This window comes from Pan troglodytes, chromosome 10, assembly GCF_028858775.2.
Source record: "Pan troglodytes isolate AG18354 chromosome 10, NHGRI_mPanTro3-v2.0_pri, whole genome shotgun sequence".
NCBI lineage: Eukaryota > Metazoa > Chordata > Mammalia > Primates > Hominidae > Pan > Pan troglodytes.
In genome coordinates this window covers 127,961,070-127,982,703 of record NC_072408.2, presented here as the reverse complement: position 1 = coordinate 127,982,703, position 21,634 = coordinate 127,961,070, and the positions used below count along the sequence as shown (strand labels likewise).

The following is a 21,634-nucleotide window of genomic DNA, read 5'->3' as shown; positions in this document are numbered from 1 at the left end:
GACAAGCCTGGGCAACACAGTGAGACTCCAGTCTCTAAAAAAGAACAAAGCTGGAAAGATTTTGGGAAGTAGAACAGAGCTAATGGGAGAGAAGCCAGGGCCACTGATATGGTTTGGCTGTGTCCCCATCCAAATTTCATCTTGAATTATAGCTCCCATAATTTCCATGTGTTGTGGGAGGGACTTGGTGGGAGATAATTGAATCATGGGGGCAGTTTCCCCCATACTGTTCTCGTGGTAGTGAATAAGTCTCATAGGATCTGATGGTTTTATAAGAGGTTTCTTCTTTTGCTTGGTTGTCATTCACTTTTTGCCTGCCACCATGTAAGACATGCCTTTCGCCCTCTGCCATGATTGTGAGGCCTTCCCAGCCATGTGGAACTGTGGGCCCATTAAACCTCTTTCCTTTATAAATTACCCGGTCTTGGGTATGTCTTTATTAGCAGCATGAGAACAGACTAATACAGCCATCAAGGGGCACTCACAGGCAAGTCTGGCTGAGGAGGAGCCCTGGAGTGGCAGGGAAATAAGGATGGAGGGTGAGGTTGGGCCCATGGGACCCTGAGGCTGCTTGCTCTGGACCTGCCAGATGGAGATGAAGGTGCCCACCATAAAGTCGTTGTTCAGAGTCTCAATCCACATGCTCTGAATATGAGTGACTGTCACAGACTTACACTGGCATCGCAGGTGGGATGGGCCCCATGCCAGCATGGTTAGATTGCTCTTCAAGCTCTGCAGGGAGGACCTCCCTTTCAGCAAAGTTCCTCTCCGTCTTACAGCCCCTGGGCTTCCAGCGCAAAGATAACATCAAAGGCTGAGCCCCCAAAGTGTATCCCTTGCATCTCTTAGCTCACACCTAAGCCAGGCCAACAAACATCTTCAGGGACCCCTAAAGAACAGTAGCGCCAGGACTGTGCCTGCAGTGCGGCACAGAGAAGCTTGGCGTGCAGCCTGTGCATCTCTTATTTAAAATCCCAAGAGGAGAATCTGATCAGGTCCATCGCTGGTCCACCCGGCCATGGTGGGGGCTCAGCAAGGGGCGAGGACCCAAGAGATGCTCTGAGAAGAAAGTGGGGGAGAGCCAGCACCCCCAGGGCAAGTTAAATCCCAATTGTATTAGTTTCTGGTTGTTGCTCTAACAAATTACCACAAACTTAGTGGCTTTCAACAACACTAATTTACTCTTTTGCAGTTTTGGGGGTCAGACTCCTAAAGTCAGTCAAACAGGGTAAAAATCAAGGGTTAAAAAGAAAAAATATAAATTAAGATCACAGCTGGGTGCGGTGACCCATGCCTGTAATTCCAGCACTTTGGGAGGCTGAGGCAGGTGGATAATTTGAGATCAAGAGTTTGAGACCAGCCTGGGCAACATGGCGAAACCCCATTTCTACTAAAAGGGCAAAAATTAGCTAGGTGCGGTGGTGGGTGCCTATAATTCCAGCTACTTGGGAGGCTGAGGTGGGAGAATCATTTGAACCTGGGAGGCGGAGGTTGCAGTGAGCCGAGATTATGCCATTGTGCTCCAGCCTGGGTGACAGAGCGAGACTCTGTCTCAAAATAAATAAATAAATAAATAAATAAATAAATAAATAAATAAATAAAAAAGATCCCAGCCCAAGTCATTCCCATAGGCAATGGGAGTGTCTTCTAGATATCTCTTTATGTCCACACCTAGACACAAAAATAGATATACTGATGTTACAAACGTGGCTGCAAGCTGTTTTGTAACTTGTTATTTTTGTTCAATAATATGTTATTAGTTCTTTCTATGACATTAAAGATATATCTGTGATAAAGATAGATCTATGATACACAGTCATTTTCAGTGGCTAAAGAGTATCTTAGTGTTTAGATTGAACATATGAAACGGCCCATTTTGGCTGGGCTCGGTGGCTCACGCATGTAATCCCAGAACTCTGGGAGGCCGAGGCAGGCAGCTTAATTGAGGCCAGGAGTTCAAGACCCGCCTGGCCAACATGGTGGAAACCCTATCTCTACTAAAAATACAAAAATTAGCTGGGCGTGGTGGTGCACACCTGTAATCCCAGCTACTTGGGAGGCTGAGGCAGGAGAATCGCTTGAACCCGGGAGGCAGAGGTTGCAGTGAGCCAAGATCGTGCCACTGCACTTCAGCCTGGTGACAGACTGAGACTGTCTCAAGACAAACAAACAAACAAACAACAACAAAAAAAAACCTGCCCATTTTGCATTTCGTAGGCCATAGCTATAGAATATAGGCAGTTCCATATGGTTCAAGCTAAAAGGTACATTGTGATAATTTGTCAACCAGCCTCTGGGATGGATATTTACTGGAACCTTTGTTCAATTTTCCTAATTATAAACATTTTTTGGTAACCCTAATATAGTCCTTACCATGTGCCAACCACTCTTCTAAGTCCATTTTGCTAACATATATTAACTCTTGCAATCCTTACTCTCCCCCACCAAAAACAAAAACAAAAACAAAAAACCAACTCTATAAGGAAGGTACTATTATTACCCCCACCTAATAGCTGAATAAACGGTGTCATGAATGAAGTGAGAAGCTTGTCCAAGGTCACATGGTAAATAGCAGCACCAGCTCCAAACACAGCCATGTAGCTTCACAGCCTCAGCTTTCTTAAATGCTACAGTGAATGGAATACTTTTTCGAATTTCCTTTTCAGATGTTCATTGCTGGTGTAAAAAAAACCCACACAACTAATTTTTGTGTGTTGATCTTGTTCCTTGCAACTTGACTGAATTAGTTTATTTGCTCTAACAGTTTTCTTGTGAATTCTTTGGGATTCTCCCTATATGGGATTGTGCCACCTGTGACTAAAGATAGTTTTACTTCATCCTTTACAATCTGGATGCCTTTTATTGCTTTTTCTTGCCTAATTGCTCTGGCTAGAACTTCCAGTACAATGTCGAACAGCAGCGGTGAAAGCGGGCATCCTTGTCCTGCTCCTGATCTCAGGGAGATGCACTCAGGCTGTGCTCCTCAACACTGTGCTCACTGTCTGTCCACCCCACATTCATGTTGCCAGGAATCCCTGCACAAGCTTCTTCTCACACCTAAGACATTAAGTCCATAGGACAACTTCTGGGTCAAACGGTGTGCACATTTTATAGCTGAGTTCATTATCCCAAATCACAAAAACTTGAACCATTTCATGCTTCTATCAGCAAAGCAAGAGTGTGCACATTGCCTCTTCAGAGGGGCTTGGCCCGGCTCAGTGGCTCACGCCTGTAATCCCAGCACTTTGGGAAGCTGAGGTGGGTGGATCACTGGAGGTCAGGAGTTCAAGACCAGCCTGGCCAACATGGTGAAACCCCGTCTCTACTAAAAATACAAAAATTAACCAGGCATGGCGATGTATGCCTGTAATCCCAGCATTCAGGAGGCTGAGGCAGGAGAATCACTTGAAACCAGGAGGCAGAGGTTGTGGTGAGTGGAGATCACACCATCGCACTCCAGCCTGGGCGACAGAGGAAGACTGCATCTCAAAAAAAAAAAAAAAAGAAAGAAAGAAGAAAGAAAGGGTGAGTCATCACATCCACTTCCACATCTCGATTCACTCACTCCTCTACCTACTCTAGTCTGGCTCCCATCCCCATCCCTTCTCTAAAGCCTCTCTTGCCAAGTAAACAACAACGTCGTTGTCACTAAATCCAATAGATACACCACGGACCTGACCTTCCTGGAACTCTCAGCAGCAGTTGACACTGACTGTGACCATGCCCCACTTCCCTCGCCTCCTTCCCTTAGCTTGCAGGGATCCACTTGTGCCTGACTTTCACTGGATCGCCGTGGCTACTTCTCAGAATCTTTTGGGGACTTCCGTGCTCCCACCCCTTAAAGGTTAGCACTCACTGGGGGCGTGTTCTAGGCCCTTTTGCTTTCTCATCTACATCTTCTCTTGCTGGTCGGTTGCAGCTTCTTCCAGGGTTCTGGTTGCCGTCTATATGCTGGTGATATAGAAACCTACATCTCAGCTGCAGATTCATATATCCAACCATCCATTCAACATCTCCATTTGTACATTCCATAGACACCTCAAACTCAATGCCTTCAGTCCTGACCTCATCTTCCACCCCAAATTGGCTGTTTCTCCTGCATTTCCTATCCCAGCAAGTTATTCCAGTACCCATCAGTTGCCCAAGCCAGAAGCATGGTGCACTCTTTGACTCATCCTCTCCTTCTTGTCCACTCACCCGTTCAGTTGCCAAATCCTACTGTTTCACTTCCTAATATGCTCAAATTCATCTACTTCTCTCCTCTGCCTCTATCACCTCCCCAGTCCAGGTCACCAACAGCTCTCAGATCTGGACATCCCAATAGTCTTCTAAATGCCCTCCCTTCCTCCAGTCTCACCCTGTCCCCTCTACTCTCTACACTGCAATACTTTAGTGAGAGCATAGACTTTGGAGTGAGGTTCAGTCTCAGCTCTATTGCTTACTGACTACACGACCTTGGGTAAGTGACTTAATCTTTCTGAGTCATTGTTTCTTCTTTTGTAATAAGAGGATATTAGGGCTGGGTGCAGTGGCTCATGCCTGTAATCCCAGAACTTTGGGAGGCCAAGGCGGGTGGCTCATTTGAAGTCAGGAGTTCAAGACCAGCTTGGCCAACATGGTGAGACCCCATCTCTACTAAAAGTACAAAAATTAGCCAGGTGTGTTGGTGCACGTCTGTAATCCCAGATACTCAGGAAGCTGAGGTAGGAGAATCGCTTGAATCCGGAAGGTAGAGGTCGAAGTGAGGCAAGATCGTACCACTGCACTCCAGCCTGGGCGACAGAGCGAGACTCTAACTCCCTTGCAAAACAAGAGGATATTAGTATTCTATTGGGCAGGGTTTCTAGTTCTAAACAACAGAACTCACTCTGCTGAGTTTAAGAAGAAAGATTGTCCAGAAAAGACAAATCTCCAGAGGCAGAGAATAGATTCATGGTTACCTGGGTTGAGCAACCACCAGGAGGAAGTGGGAGTAGGGAGTGACTGTTAATGGGTGTGAGGGCTCTTACTGGGCTGATGAAATGTTCTGAAACTGGATTGTGATGATGGTTGCACAACTTGGGAAATTTACTAAAAGTCATTGAAATGTATATTTAAAACCGGTGATTTTCTGATATGTAAGTTATACCTCAAAAAAGTTGTAAAAAGAGACTTTCTTTTTTTTGAGACAGAGTCTCACTCTGCCACCAGGCTGGAGTGCAATGCCATGACCTCGGCTCACTGCAACCTCTGCCTCCTGAGTTCAAGCGATTCTCCTGCCTCAGCCTCCCGAGTAGCTGGGTTTATATAGGTGCCTGCCACCATGCCCAGCTAATTTTTGTATTTTTAGTAGAGACGGGGTTTCACCCTGTTGGTCAGGCTGGTCTTGAACTCCTGACCTCAGGTGATCCACCCACCTCAGTCTCCCAGAGTTCTGGGATTACAGATGTGAGCCACCCCGCCTGGCCGATTTTTTTTTTTTTTTTTTTGAGATAGGGTCTCACTCTGTCGCCCAGGCTGGAGTGCAGTGGCACAAACACAGCTCACTGCAGCCTCAACCTCCCAGGATCAAGCAATCCTCCCACCTCAGCCTTCCCAGTAGCTGGGACTACAGGCACGCAGCACCATGCCTGGTTAATTTGTTTTTCTGAGATGGAGTTTAGCTCTGTCGTCCAGGCTGGAGTGCAGCAGAGTGATCTCAGCTCACTGCACCCTCTGCCTCCCAGGTTTAAGTGATTCTCCTGCCTCGGCCTGCCAAGTAGCTGGGATTACAGGCACCTGCCACCACATCTGGGTAATTTTTGTATTTTTTTTTTTTTTTTTTTTTTTAGTAGAGAGAGACTTTCACCATGTTGGCCAGGCTGGTCTCGAATGAACTCCTGAACCCAGGTGATCTGCCCACCTGGGCCTCCCAAATGCTGGGATTACAGATGTGAGCCACCGTGCCCAGTCATCTTTTTTTTTTTTTTTTTGAGATGAAGTCTCACTCTGTCCCCCAGGCTGGAGTGCAGTGGCATAATCTTTGCTCACTGTAGTCTCTGCCTCCCAGGTTCTAGCGATTCTTTTGCCTCAGTCTCCTGAGTAGCTGGGACTACAGGTGCGCGCCCAGCTAACTTGTATTTTTAGTAGAGACAGGGTTTCACCATGCTGGCCAGGCTGGTCTTGAACTCCTGACCTCAAGTGATCCACCTGTCTCAGCCTCCCAAAGTGCTGAGATTACAGGCATGAGCCACTGCACCTGGCCAAAGTTAACGATTTTGAGATGGCGAGATGACCCTGTGTCATCCAGGTGGGCCCTGAGTGCTATTACACGCGTCCTTATAAGAGAGGCAGAAGGAGATTTGACACACACACAAAGAGGAGAAGACCATGTGAAAACAGGGCAGAGAGGTCTGAAGATGCTGGCCTTGGCTGGGCACAGCAGTTCCCGCCTGTAATCCCAGCACTTTGGGAGGCCAACGCAGGAGGATCACTTGAGCCCAGGTGTTCAAGACTCACCTGGGCAAGACGGTGAGACTCCATGATATGATAGAGTTGACCTGACCCAATCACACGAGCCCCTTAAAAGAAGAGAGTATTCTTCTTCTGGTCCCGGGAGAGAAGTCAGAGATTTGAAGCATGAGAACAATGCGTTGTGTCATAGCAGGCTTGGAGATGGAGAGGACCACGTGGCAGGGAATGTGGGAGGACTTCAGAATCTGAGAGTGGCCCCAGGCTGACAGCCAGTGAGGAGCAGAGCCCAGTCCTGCAGCCTCAAGGGACTGAATTTTGCCAACAACAAAAATGAGTTTGGAAGTGAATTTTCCCCAGAGTCTCCAGGCAGGAACTCAGCCTGCTGACGCCTTGATTTAGGCCTGTGGGACTGTGTTAGTTTCCACTGCTGTGTAACAAATAGAAACTAATACAGCCTCAGACACCCCTCATTCCATAGGGCAGCTCACAGTCTGCAGAGGGACAGAGTGGGGCCCTCTAAGCCATGGGGTCCAAGGAAGGGGATCCCCTATTGTATGGGTCAAAGGGCAGTACTTCCCTCCATTCCTGAATTTGAATTCTGTGCACACCTGGCATCCAGTGTTATTCCTTGTGTATCAAAGTGTTGCCTGGGGCATATGTTTGGAAAGCTTGGGTCTCCTGTTGTGTCCTAGCTGCAAGGGAAGCTGGGACATTCAGCTGTGACATGGATTGTGTGGTGGAACTCATAACACAGAACGTTCCCTAAACATGGTTAGGCTGTTCAGGTCGTGATCACCCACTCCCACAACCAATCTTCCAGGATTATGTAGGAGAATCAAATAGGCCAATACATGTCACATGCTAAGAACAGAACGTGGCACATGCTAAGTCCTCAGCAGTACTCAGTAGGTGTTATATTTCAAGCAGAATGATCTCTCTAAAATGAAAATATGTGCATAAAACCCTTCATGTTTTCTGTTATGTTTCAATATTTTCTAATAAGATGCTGGGGGCTGGGGGACAGCTCTCCATGCTTTCTCAGTACCTGTGGGATGCAGCTCAAGGCACTCCATGATCAGGCCCCTGCTGGCTTCCCCAGCCCCACCTCGGCCTCACCTTCTCTGCCACTGTACCGGCCAGCTGTGGGCCTGTGAAAAAGCCAGACAAACTGCTCCTTCCTCTTCCTAACACTGTGCTACCCATGCAGTGGGGCTTGGAGGCTCCAGCCCAGGGTGGGAGGCTGGACTGGGGCAGCATCCCCAGAGGCCTGCGGGTGCAGGAGAGAAACCTCCATCATTACCCCTTGAAACAAGAAAATCAGACGCGGAGGCAGCTTTTCATAAGTCCACAGCCATTCATTTGAAAGAATCATGCTTATCTTTTGACATGATGTGTTTCCAGCTATTTTGGTGTTTTGGTGTTAGACATGAAAAAAAGGATGCGGATAGATGGTAGTAGGCAGGTGTTTTAATTGCTTGCCTGATATCCTTTATTTATGTATTTATTTATTTATTTGTTTATTTATTTATGGGGTCTCACTCTGTTGCCCAGGCTGGAGTGCAGTGGTGTGATTTAGGCTCACTGCAACCTCTGCCTCCCAGGTTCAAGTGATTCTCCTGCCTCAGCCTCCCAAGTAGCTGGGATTACAGGCATGTGCCACCATGTCTGGCTAATTTTTGTATTTTTAGTAGAGATGGGATTTCGCCATGTTGCCCAGGCTGGTCTTGAAATTCTGACCTCAGGTGATCCACCTGCTTCAGCCTCCCAGTGTTGGGATTACAGGTGTTGAGCCACCACGCCTGGCCCTTTATTTATTATTTTTTATTACATATATATTTTAAGACAGGGTCTCAGTCTGTCACCCAGGCGAGGGTGCAGTGGCGTGATCACAGCTCACGGCAGTCTCCACCTTTGCCTGGCCTCCTTCACAGTTCCGTGTTAGTCCTCAAGCCTCTCCTTGGTCTTCTTCAGGTTGGTAAAAGGCATCATCGTTCCTCAGGAATCTAGAGCCATCTTTCACCTCCTAGCAAATCTATCATTTCTGCCTCCAAAACACATCTCAGCTTTGTCCACCTCTCTCCAGCTCCGCCAGCCCATTCTAGCCCCAGCCTCTATCTCCTCGCATCTGGTGACTCCAGGAACCTTCTCACTGGTTCCTCACCGTCATTCTTGTCCCACCACACTCTATGCTCTCCACAGTGGCCCATAAGGCTTCTAGAAACATGAGTGAGATGGTTTTACTTCTCTGCATAAAACTTTTCAGTGGCTTCCCATGGCACTGAAAATCAAATAGCAACTCTTCCCCTGACCTGCCCTCAGCTCCGGCTGCTCCCTCCTCTCTCCCCAGGTTCTGGGACATGCTGTCCTTGCTGTTCCTCTTGTGTTTCCAGGTCTTTGCATTTACTGTTCTCTTCGTACCGTGTGTCACGTGGCTGGATTCTTCTCCTCCTACGGGGTCACTTCCCGAACTGGGTTACCTCTGACCTTCCCCTCAAGCTCTAGCACATCACCCAGCTGTCAAGGGTGGGATGAGAATATGGCAGACCTCCTGCTTCTACTTTTCTGAAGACAGTCGGGGGCAGGCTGGGTGCAGTGGCTCACACCTGTAATCTCAGCATTTTGGGAAGCCAAGACGGACGGATCGCTTGAGGCCAGGAGTTCGAGACCAGCCTAGCCAACATAGCAGAACGCCATCTCTACTAAAATACAGAATTATCTCCCTATCTACTAGGGAGGCTGAGGCAGGAGAATCGCATGAACCCAGGAGGTGGGGGTTGCAATGAGCCAAGATCGTGCCACTGCACTCCAGTCTGGGTGACAGAGGGAGACTCTGTCTCAAAAAAAAAAAAAAAAAAAAAGATGGTCAGGGTCAGAGGGGCCATGCTTGGGTTGGATTTGGATTTGCTCCTCCTGGCATCTGGGGCCTCCCCGGCCTCTGTGCTGGGCTCACTTCTACTCAGCTGGAGGAGGCCCAGACTCACAGGTTTGTGGCCACCCACTGGGAAACAGGTGTCCAGCCAGGAGCTCCATTTTAACAGCCACAAACTAGCACAGCAGCACCATCTCCACAGCGACAGCCAGCCTGGGCCCAGGAATGACAGCATAGGCTCATGTTGGCGCCAGTGGAGGCTGACTGGGCAGTGGCGAAGCAGCAGCTCTGAGTGGAATTGTTTCCTGTGCCTCTCTCAATCTTCCTTAGTCTTCTGTGGCCATTGGAAAAGCTTCTGTGAGGACTGGTCTCCAGGGAAGAGGGAAATCCTCCAAAGAGAATGCAACCAACTTTTATTCCTTTGCTTACAATCTTCCCATGGCTTCTCAACCCACTTGGAATAAAATCTAAAGAATTATCCAGCCGGGTGCGGTGGCTCACGTCTGTAATTTCAGCACTTTGAGAGGCCGAGGCGGGCAGATCACCTGAGGTCAGGAGTTCGAGACCAGCCTGGCCAACATGGCAAAACCCCGTCTCTACTAAAAATACAAAAATTAGCTGGGTGTAGTGGCGTGCACCAATAGTCCCAGCTACTGGGGAGGCTGAAGTGGGAAAATCACCTGAACCCGGGAGGTCGAGGCTGCAGTGAGCCAAGATCATACCACTGCACTCCAGTCTCGGTAACCAGAGTGAGAACCTATCTCAAAAAATAAAAAAAGAATTCTCCAAAGTGGTGCCACCATAGGCGGCTTGGTTTAAGCAACAGCTCGGTGGTCACAGAAACCAAATAGTAGTAAAGTACCAAGGTGAGCTGGCAACCTCCATGGGCCAAGAAGCACGTCCCAGATGAGGAGCAGGGCTCCTGGTGGGACTCAGGACGGGGCCGAGGTAAGAATAGGAGGTCAGCAATTGCTGATGGAGTCTCCACAGCCCAGCTGCAGGGCTGAGACAAGCCAGGACTAGAGAGGTAGACTTAGAAATCCCTAATTTCTGGCTTTTGGAAAGACCTTGTAACAGATCACTGATTTTTGTCTGCCTACCCTCCCCACTTCCTTTTCCCATTTTGTCTGGTCACAGAATCTTCCTTCCTAAGGAAAATCCACTGGATGTGGTTCACGTAGGGCTCACACGGCTCCCTTGTCTTCTCCCTACTTCCTGCCACGGGAGCCAGCATATGACCCAGGCTGGCCAATGGGATGACACCTTGACCCTGGCCACAGTGATTGGTTCAGGGATGGATCTGTAACTCACATCTGATCAATCAGAGTCTTTCCTGGGACTTTCTTAGCAGAGCTATCAAGAAAGACTTGTTTGCTTCTCTGAGGTTGTTAAAAGAAGAGAATGTGAGGATATCTTGTACATACAGAGTTGTTCAAGAAGGAAGCCAAATAGAAGCAAATGGAGCCAGGATGTAGGGAGAGGGATCCGTCCTGATGACATAGTTTGAACTCTTATCTTCATCCACGTCCGAGGACAGCACCATCTCTTCAACTGGCCAGTTACATGATCCAATAAATTCCCCTTTGAGGCTTTGTGGTTAACGTAAGTTGGGTTTCTGTCACTTACTGCCCAAACGATCCTGGCTGACACAGACCTGCTTAGCATCCTATCTACACAGACCTCCAACACAAACTCCTCTTGTAGCTGCATCCCTGCCTTTGAATCCAGATCTGAATTGGTTGTGAGAATACAAGAAGCTGAACAGCCTCTTGGTTAATTTCCGCCATAACCAGTCCCTGCTTTGTATCCCATTTTCAATAACCGAGGCCCTGTCTCCTTATCCTGGCTCTTAGTCCTTCCAGCCCCAGTAGGGACAGCTGGCCAGAACCTGTCACTTGCTGCTGTATCCTGAACATTGCTCGAGCCTGTCTGGATTTCCACCTGTGGTCCACACCAGTCCTACTTGATGCAAAATACATTCCCCAATTCCTATGCCCCATGGGTCTACCCATTTCACAGATGGCTAAGTCATGGTTACACAAACTTAAGGCTTCACAGAGCAACTTAAGGCAGCATTTCCCAAACTGTGTACTGTGAGACTCCATTTGGCCATTTAGTGAGATGTTAATAGATAGTCCATTAACCAAGAGGAAAAAAGAAAAGCTGGTGATAGTTTTTTCTTCCATTTTATATTTTAAAATACAAACTGTAGAGAAACTTTTATATGAAGGTTATCTTCTAAAGTTGGCACTTAAGATGAAAATCATGGCTCATCAAAATTGCCTTTTAAGCCCTTAAATTGTCCACAAAGCATAGCAAACACCTCCCACTTTCCAGTGGGTCTGCTGGAGCCAATTTTGCCTCCAGATCTAGAACAAGTTGCTGTTTTTACAGTTTTGCTCCAGGTGAAGGTGAAGGAGTTGACTTATTTTAGGGGTCATGTGGCTGAAAAATATGTACCTAGATTAATAAGTAGAGCAGCAAGATGCTCGCTAAAAAGCACGTGGGAACAGAGATTGACAGAGGGAACACCAGATGCCAGTATCCCATCTCACACCTACTCCAGCGAACCCGGTTGCTGAATCATTGCATTATTTATATTGTTCTCTCTCTCTCCATGTCCCCATGGAACATGTATAACTGAATTTGAGGGAGTTAAATACATGTAAGTTATGATTTCACCATGTGAAAGAAAAATATTTATCATTACAAGGTGTTCTCATAGTAATCTGTTTTTAGAAATTTTATTATTATACAATAATCTGAAGAAATTGAAGGCTGGGCATGGTGACCCACACCTGTAATCCCAGCACTTTGGGAGGCCAAAGCGGGTGGATTGCTTGAGCTCAGGAGTTCAAGACCAGTCTGGACAACTATGGTGAAACCCTGTCTCTACCAAAAATACAAAAAATTAGCTGGGCGTGGTGGTGTACACCTGTGGTCCCAGCTACTCGGGAGGTTGAGGTGGGAGGATTGCTTGGGCCTGGGAGGTATAGGTTGCAGTGAGCTGAGATCACACCACTGCACTACAGCCTAGGTGACAGAGTGAGACCTCATCTCAAAAAAAAAAAAAGAAAGAAAGAAAGAAAAGGAATTGTAGGCCAGACACAGTGGCTCATGCCTATAATCCCAGCACTTTGGGAGGCCAAAGCAGGAGGATCACTTGAGTCCAGGAGTTTGAGACTAGCCTGAGCAACATAGGGAGACCCCCATCTCCACAAAAAAAAAAAAAAAAAAATTAGTCAGACATCATGGCATGTGCCTATGGTCCCAGCTACTTGGGAGGATGAGGCGGGAGGATCACTTGAGCCTGAGAAGTTGAGGCTGTGGCGAGCTGTGATCATGACACTGCACTCCAGCCTAGGGCAACACAATGAGACCCTGTCTCTAAAAAAGAAATAAAAAGATTGTATGCTGGGCCCAAGAATGTCAGGAAGTCCCATCACCTGCTACATGAAATTGTGACATACAATCTACGTATTAATGCAGAAGGGGACATTTACTAATTATGCTCTTTACCATTGGTCCTATGATAGCTGGTTTAAGTGATATGTCTTATTTTAGATTTCAGCACATATATATAAATATATAAAATACATATAAATATATAAATATATAAAAAATATAAATATATAAAAATATATGAGATGGCAAAACCCCATCTCTACTAAAAATACTATATATATATATATATATATATATTTTTTTTTTTTTTTTTTTTTTTTTTGAGACAGAGTCTTGCTCTGTGGCTCAGGCTGGAGTGCAGTGGTGCAATCTTGGCTCACTGCAACCTCCACCTCCTGGGTTCAAGTGATTCTCCTGTCTCAGCCTCCCGAGTAGCTGGGATTACAGGCACCCACCACCATGCCCGGCTAATTTTTGTATTTTTAGCACAGATGGAGTTTCCACCACGTTGGCCAGGCTGGTCTCAAACTCTTGACCTCAAGTGACCTGCCCGCCTTGGCCTCCCAAAGTGCTGGAATTACAGGCATGGGCCACCGTGCCGGACCCAGCATATATGTTTATCATTCAATATTTGTTGAACAGTAAACATATGAATCGAATAATAATAATCCTAATAATAGCGTTATTAATAATAAGAACTAACACTTAATCAGGGATTACTATATGCCATATATTTCTCAAACAGCTTTGCATTTATTAGTTCATTTAATATTCCTATCAACAATTCTCCCCATTTTACAGATGATGAAACCAAGGCTCAAAGAGGTGAAGGATTTTTGAATCCACGTTTCCAGATTTCAAATCCTGAACTTGGACGTGGTTACTTTGAGGGTCAGAGCAGAGGATATAGATAAAAATACATACATGTATTTTATATACATATATACTATTATATAATCAAAAAGATTATTACTATTATTTTGAGATGGAGTCTTGCTTTGTCACCCAGGCTGGAGTGCAGTGGCTTGATCTCGGCTCACTGCAACCTCCGCCTCCGGGTTCAAGCAATTCTCCTGCCTCAGCCTCCCTGGTAGCTGGGATTACAGGCGTGCACCACCACGCCCCACTAATTTTTGTATTTTTAGTAGAGATGGGGTTTCACCATATTGGCCAGGCTGGTCTCAAACTCCTGACTTCGTGATCCACCCGCCTCGGCCTCCCAAAGTGTTGGGATTACAGGTGTGAGCCACCGCTCCCAGACTTAAAAAGATTATTTTTAAAAATAGATACTAGTTACGGAGCTCTTATCCTATGTCAGTCATCATGATAAGGGCTGTTCATGCCTTTTTTTTGGTTAATTGCCACAACCCTATGAACAGATGCAGAAACTGAGGCTCAGAGAAGTTAATGACTTGGCCCAGAAGACACAGCCAGTATTATGAAATAAGTTACCCTAACTCTTAGTAAACTACACTGCCACTCTATAGATACAAATTGCCTTCATCATCATTATCAATCAGCACAGAGAATAAGAGGCACTCACCATCAGGGAAATTCAAATCACAACTACAATGAACTACCACTTCACACTCACTAGTATGGCTATAATAAAAAAGACAGACAATCAGCCGGGCGTGGCAGCTCATGCCTGTAATCCCAGCACTTTGGGAGGCCAAGGTGGGCAGATGACTTGAGGTCAGGAGTTTGAGACCAGCCTGGCCTACATGGCGAAACCTCATCTCTACTAAAAATACAAAAATTAGTGAGGAGTGGTGACGCACACCTGTAATCCCAGCTACTCGGGAGGCTGAGGCAGGAGAATCACTTGAACCGGGGAGGTGGAGGTTGCAGTGAGCCAAGATTGCGCCACTGCACTCCAGCCTGGGCAACAGAGCAAGACTTCATCTCAAAGACAAAAACAAAATGACAACAACAAAACCCAAAAAGACAGATGATAACAAGCATTGGTGAGGATGTGGAGAAATTGGATCCCTCATACTCTGCTGATAGGAATGTAAAAAACTGCAGCTGCTGTGAAATTCAGCTCCACATTCCCCCCAAAGGTGAAACATAGTTAACATATGACCTAGCAATTTTACTCTTAGGTACATATTCGAGAGAAAGGAGAATATATATCCACATAAAACCTTGTACACAAATGTTCACGTGGCATTATTCATGATAGCCAAAAAAGAGAAACAACCCCAATGTCCATCAATGGATGAATGGATAGAAAAAAGTGGTCTATCCATGCAATGGAGTACTACTCAGCCGTAAAAAGGAATGAAGTATCAGCCGGGTGCAATGGCTCACGCCTGTAATCCTGACACTTTGGGAGGCCGAGGCAGGCAGATCACTTGAGTCCAGGAGTTTGAGACCAGCCTGGACAAAATAGTGAGACCCCGTCTCTTTAAAAAAAAAAATTGAATGAAGTATCAACACATGCTACAACATGGATGAGCATTGAAAACACGCTAAGTGCCACAAAGGACCACATATTATGTGATTCCATTTATATGAAATGTCCAGAATCGGCAAATCCATAGAGGCAGAAAGGAAATTGATGGGTGGGAAGGAGGAGGAACAGTGTTGGAAATGATGGTGAAGGAGTGTGGGATTCCTTTTGAGTCGATTAAAATATTCTAAAATTGATTGTGGGGATGGTTGCACAACTCTGGGAATAATCTGAAAATCATTAAATGGTACCCTTTAAATGGGTCAATTGTATGGTGTATAAATTATATCTCAGTAAGTTTCTTTTAGAAGAAACAAAAACCAAAAAGCAGGGCCTTCCTGACGTTGGTGAGGACCTAAAGTTATAATACATTTTCAAGCCTGGTCCTATTCCTCCCAAGCATGGTGACTCAGATGCCAGCATGATCACCAGGTGTGCCCTGAGATCCTCGCCTCCTCCCTGGGGATCCAGGGTGTTGCCCTGCGCTTTCCTACCTTCCCCAGGCACGCCCTGCCCTGCACGCCCTGGCGGGCCTGAAGTAGAGCAGAAAGGAATCCCGCTTGTCCTGTGGCTTCTCTCTGCTGCAGCCTGGCACCGTTTCCTCTTGCCTGCTGCTGCTTCCTCCCTCCCGCCCAGCTGGCTGTGAGAGCACGTCTCAGATTCGAAAACCATGTGAGATTCAGAATGTGCACCTGAAGCTGCCCGCTGGGGCTTTCTGTGCTGTCGGCCACTGCAGAGATCTGGGTCCTCCCCAGATCCCACTTACCAAACGTAGGAAAAGATGATCACGTGGAAGAACCACTTAATGGTGCCATAATTCATGCTCTGGATCCGAGTGACTTTGTTCGTCTCATACTGGAAAACATCACTGCAGCTGCAGCAGGCCGGCATGGTGACAGCCTCCCTCCCTGCGCGGAGCTGGACCAGAGCTCTACTCTTCCTGACAGGGCCACAGCAAGCCCCCTCCCAGTAACTGCAAAATGAAACGTACTGGTTTTTAGCAGGAGTCTTTAACTTCAAGCTCCTCCAATGACTGAAGAGTTGGGGCGGGCCCTGGCAGTGGCCCCACATGTGGCTGTGATAAACAAGAAGCGCCAAGTCCTACGGGCCTGGCTGGCAGATGACCTCACCCCAGCTGGCCTCCCCCAGATGCCTACACAAAGATGGTGTTCAGAGGATGGGCATTTTTAGAATTCTCCCTTTTCCCCCCTTTCCTTTCACTTTTTTGGTCTCATGTCTGTTGGGAGAAAGGGGCAGCCTTGCAAATGTCACAAGACTGGGAGCTTCCATTATGCCTCAGAAAAGGACTGAGATCTTTCCATTGCCTGAAGCCCCACTCAGAGATTGATTCATTCATTTCTACAACCCTTTATTCAGCCCCTGATGTATAGGAGCTCTGGGTAAATGAAGATCTCCCCCTCTTCTTCCACCGCCCCTTATAATACTCTGGTCTGCAGTTGGTGGGGGAAATCAGATTTGCAGGGGAAGGGGTGGTGGGGGTGGAGGGGCTTTATTTTTCTGCCAGATCTTTCATGCTTGACCCTCTGAGTTACTCTCCACCCTCCTCTGCACCCCGGAAGGTCGATCTATGACCTAGACCAATCAGCCAAAGATCACCAGGGACACAGTGGCAGTCCAACAAAGTTAGGTTTATTGACCTATTCAGTGAGAGACACCACCCACCAGAAGAGCTACTGCACATCACCAAACAAAGGAAGACAGCAATTTATTATAGGATTCCGAGGAAAGTGGAGTTGAGATAAAATCTAAATGAAGTCACGTTTTGATGGACTCAAAGCAAAACAGGTTTGTACAAAGCAGTCAACTTCAGTCTGGATTGCAAAGAGGACCCAGGGCCCTGTTTCTTAGGAAGCAACATAGCTAAGATAAATGTCAAATGTGTCCAGAAAATCTTTATCTGAAGCTCTGCTCCTGAGTTGTAAATTGAGGCTGCTTCTCTGTGTCAAGATGACTTAAATCTTCCAGGCAAAATTGGAATATTTCAGTCTTAGTCATGTAATTTCAAACAGCAAAGTTTCTGAAGGTCTCTGATTTTAAAGGACAATGTTTCAGCAGTCACTCAAAGATGCAGGGTTGTATTATCACTTTACAGCTACAGAGAATTATTGTTCCCTGTTATCTTTACAGCTGGCTTGATCCATTTCTGTTATTCCAGCCTGCTAAGTGGCCGGGTAGATTTTCAGTTTTTCAGTCTAAACTAATTGTACTTTCCCACACATACAAACTGCATCAGGGTTCCCCTCACCTTCTGGCTTCCAGTTCAGGAGACTGGAGAGCAGTGACGACGGACGTGACTCCCTGGCCCTGCCCTTCTCAGTTGCATATAGGCAGGGCTTCTGGGCACCACTCCCTCCTTTAGTCCTGGGAGTGGTAAGGGCTCCCCACTCTTACCAGCCCCAGGAAGCTCACTATCTCCTATTGCTTTTTCTTAACTCTGTCCACACCTTTGTAAATGGTTCCATCATTAGTTACCCCACTTGAGTATGCCATTGCTTTCCTGCCGGGAATCTGAGTGATACGGTCATCTTCATCTGTAAAAAGAGGAGATTCACAGGTAAAGCCTGATGCTTAGAACATAGGCTCTAGGGGACTAATGGCCTGGCTTCTGATCCTGGCTTCACATCTTACCAGCTCTGTGACCTTGGACAGCTCTGTTTATGCTATTCATTCACTCATTCCCAAGAGCACCAGGAATAGTAGATATGGCAGTGAACAGGCAGACAAGTCAAATGTCCATCAACTGATGGATGGATACACAAAAGGACAAAAGTCCATTCAAGGGAATATTATTCAGCCATAAAAAGGAATGAAACGCTGACCCATGCTCCAACATGGATGAACCTTGAAAACACTACGCTTAAGTGAAAGAGGCCAGACACAAAAGGATACATCTTTTACGACTCCATTTATAGGAAATGTCCAGAATAGGCAAATCACTTCAGTGTTCCTCTTGCTACCACTCAAAGACATCTATTTTCTTGTCTTTCTTTCTTTCCTTCTTTCTTTCTCTCTCTTTCTTTCTTTCTTTGTCTTTTCTTTCTTTCTTTTTTTTTTTTTTTTTTTGTTTTTTTGAGATGGAGTCTCCCCCTGTTGCCCAGGCTGTAGTGCAGTGGCAAGATTTTGGGTCACTGCAACCCCTGCCTCCTGGGTTCAAGCGATTCTTGTGCCTCAGCCTCATGAGTATCTGCAATTACAGCCATGCGCCACCATGCTCAGCTGATTTTTGTGGTTTTAGTAGAGATGGGGTTTCACCATGTTGGCTAGGTTGGTCTCGAACTCCTGGTCACAAGCGATCTGCCCGCCTTAGCCTACCAAAGTGTTGGGATTACAGGCATGAGCCACTACACCCGGCCTGTTTGTTGTCTTTCTGCTGCACTCTTGCACTGGTCCCTCATGCTCTCCCCTCTCCACTCCTTCAGCCCTTGTCCGCTATTTCATCACTTCTACCTCCTCCACTCCATGGATTCTATTCTCAATGAGGTTACCAAAGACTTCTCAGTTGCCAGACTGGGTGGATATATTTTATTCCTTATGTTACTTGATCTCTTGGATGCATTCAACATCACTGGCTACTTTCTGCATCTTGGACCAGTATTTTCCCTTGGTTTCCGTGAATTTCCTGGGTCCCATGTTCTCCTGGTTTCTCATTTGTACTTCTATGACTCTTTATCTTATCTTTATTTTTAAAAAATTAATTTAATTAATTTACTTTAGAGACTGGGTCTTGCTCTGTCGTCCAGGCTGGAGTGCAGTGGCGCAATCATAGCTCACTGCAGCTTCAAACTTCTGGGTTCCAGTGATCCCCTTACCACAGCCTCCTGAGTAGCTGGGACCACAGGCACATGCCACCAAGCCTCGTTAATTTTTTTTTTTAATTTTGTACAGATAGGGTCTTGCTATGCTGCCCAGGCTGGTCTTGAACTCCTGGCTTCAAGTGATCCTCCTGCATCAGCCTTCCAAAGTGCTGGGGTTACAGGCATAAACCATTGCATCCAATCTTTGTCTTATCTTTCTCTGGCTCTCTTCTCCCTGTAAATATCAGTTCCAGCAAATTGTCTCTCAGCACTTCTTATGATTCTATCAGGATAGGACAGGTTATGCTGCAATAACAAAGCACTCTCAGTGTCTCATGGCTTATAGCGGTGATGAATTAATTCTCACTCACACTATATGTCCATCATGGGTCTCCCAGAAGGCTCAGCTCTCTGTAATCACTCAGAGATCGAGGCTAACGGAACAGCCATCGTCTTGAACTCTTTAATGAGAACTCTGGAGAGTCTCACAGCAGCAATGAAATGTTCTGACCTCGTGATGGAAGGAATATAAAGTTACCACAAAAAAAAAATTGGGGATTGAATGGTGGATTTCTTAGTCTTGTGAGTGTGTGGGTGTGTTTACAATTTACAGAAAATCAAGTGACATTCTTCAACAGAAAAGGGAGTTTTTTTTTGAGGAAACACTTATCTCGCAGACTGCAAGTGCAGGAAATGTGCCCAACCTCATGAGAACCTATTAATAGAATCAGAAACCAAACTGTCCTGTGCCGAGATTGCTCTTTCAGTTTGTCTGAAGCCCGCCTCTGTTTGTCTCTGTGTGCCCATTGCGAGTCTCTCTAAACACTGGCTTCCTCTGTTTCGCCCAGGGCACGTGGTTCAGCAATGCTCTCCAAGTTAGGTTCCACAGTTCAAATGCAAGCCCAGATCCCCTGCCCAGTTCCAGAACTCAAGGGGAATGAATCTGATTGGCCTAATTCTTTATCCCTGGTCCAATCAGCTATGGCTGTGGGCGGGGCCATAATCACACATGGCGTCAAGGGCCAACCTCCGTTGGGGGAGAAGGGAGGGAGGAAAGAAAGGAAGATGGGGAGAGAGAGAGAGAGAGGAGGGGGGTGGGAAGAGAGAGAGAGAGAGGGAGAGAGAGAATGAGAATGTGACTCTCAGAGAATAGAGGCTCCAAGGCTGAGGGACTGCTGGTTAAATACCCGTTCCTCCCCCAGGTGGGACAACTCTGAGACAAGTCTAGGCAGTCTCCAGAGGGCCTGAGGGGGTCTGAGCCCAGATGACCACAGCCGTGACCTGCTCTTTAATTAATTAATTAGTTTTATTTATTTCCAGTGTCTTGCTCTGTCGCCCAGGCTGGAGTGCAGTGGCACGATCCCGGCTCACTGCAACCTCCGCCTCCTGGGTTCAAGCGATTCTCCTGCTTCAGCCTCCCTAGTAGCTAAGACTACAGGCGCGTGCCACCACTCCCGGCTAATTTTTGTATTCTTAGTAGAGTTGGAGTTTCACTATGTTGCCCTGGCTGGTCTAGAACTGCCGACCTCAAGTGATCCGCCCACCTCAGCCTCCCAAAGGGCTGGGATTAGAGGTGTGAGCCACTGCGTCCGGCCTCCTGACCTACTCTTTAATGCTTCCTGTGTTGACTGCCTTCCCTTCCCTGTCTCACTTCCCCACTCCTCTTCCTGGGTCACCTCCCAAACAAACTACTTGGACCTGAATCTCGTCCAGCCTTATGTTCTGGTGTTAAAGAGTCTGTCTGGAATTTACCCTGAGAACAATAGGTGGGTTTATAAACGGGTGTGCATGGTCTCATTTGCAGCTCAGTCAGAGCACTCTAGCTGCACCATGGAAAATGGGCAGAAGGGGCAAGAGTGGAGCCACGGGTCTGCCCAGGGAGAGGGTAGAGTGACATGGAGAGGGACCGAAGACAGATCCCTGAAGGACACCAACACCAAGGAGACTAAGCTGAGGCAGAGTAGGGAGGAGAGGAAAGCCGGGAGACAGTGAGTCCCCAGAGGCCATGGGATGAACACTTCACAAATAAACTGGTGGCCACGGAGATATTAAGAGCGATGGTAAATCTGTGTAATTAAAGCAGCTCTAGTAAGGGAACTGACAGATACATTATTGGAACAGAGTGGAGTCACGTATTAAACACAAAGATAGGTGCAGGCCGGGTGCGGTGGCTCATACCTGTAGTCTCAGCATTTTGAGAGGCCAAAGCAGGAGGATTGCTTGAGCCCAGAAGTTTAGGACCAGCCTGGGCAACATGGCAAAACCCTGTCTCTACAAAAAATAAAAAAATTAGCCAGTTGTGGGAGTGCACACCTGTAGTTCCAGCTTCTCGAAAGGCTGAAATGGGAGGATCCTTTGACCCTGGAAGGTCAAGGCTGCAGTGAGCCAAGATTATGTCACTGTACTCCAGCCTGGGCCACAGAGTGAGACTCTGTCTGCAATAATGAAAAAAAAAAAAAAAAAAAAAAAGAGTAGGAACTTAGTGTGCAATAAAAGCATTTAAATCAGGGGAGAAAGAAATTTCTCCAAATAGGATCTTTAAACAATTGGCTGCTCATTCAGGGGAGGTCAGAGGCGACAGGAAAATGTACTCAAACTTTACAGATTCGCAAAGGTGTGTAACTATTTAAAATGTGATAGAACTGCCATGGGTAAACT

At 46.7% G+C, this 21,634-nt stretch overlaps 1 protein-coding gene across 2 annotated transcripts in view; it reads right to left on the bottom strand.

Moving 5' to 3' along the window:
* The window catches only part of P2RX7 (purinergic receptor P2X 7), a 54,341-nt gene extending 38,167 nt beyond the window's left edge, over positions 1–16,174 (bottom strand). The window contains exon 1 of one of the 2 annotated variants that reach the window (XM_509436.8): positions 15,928–16,174. In XM_509436.8, coding sequence (XP_509436.2) covers positions 15,928–16,052 — 125 coding nt within the window. In that variant the 5' untranslated portion in view covers positions 16,053–16,174. The remainder of the gene's footprint in view (positions 1–15,927) is intronic. The other variant, XM_063785117.1, reaches the window with a different exon arrangement.
* Positions 16,175–21,634: the final 5,460 nt, after the last annotated feature.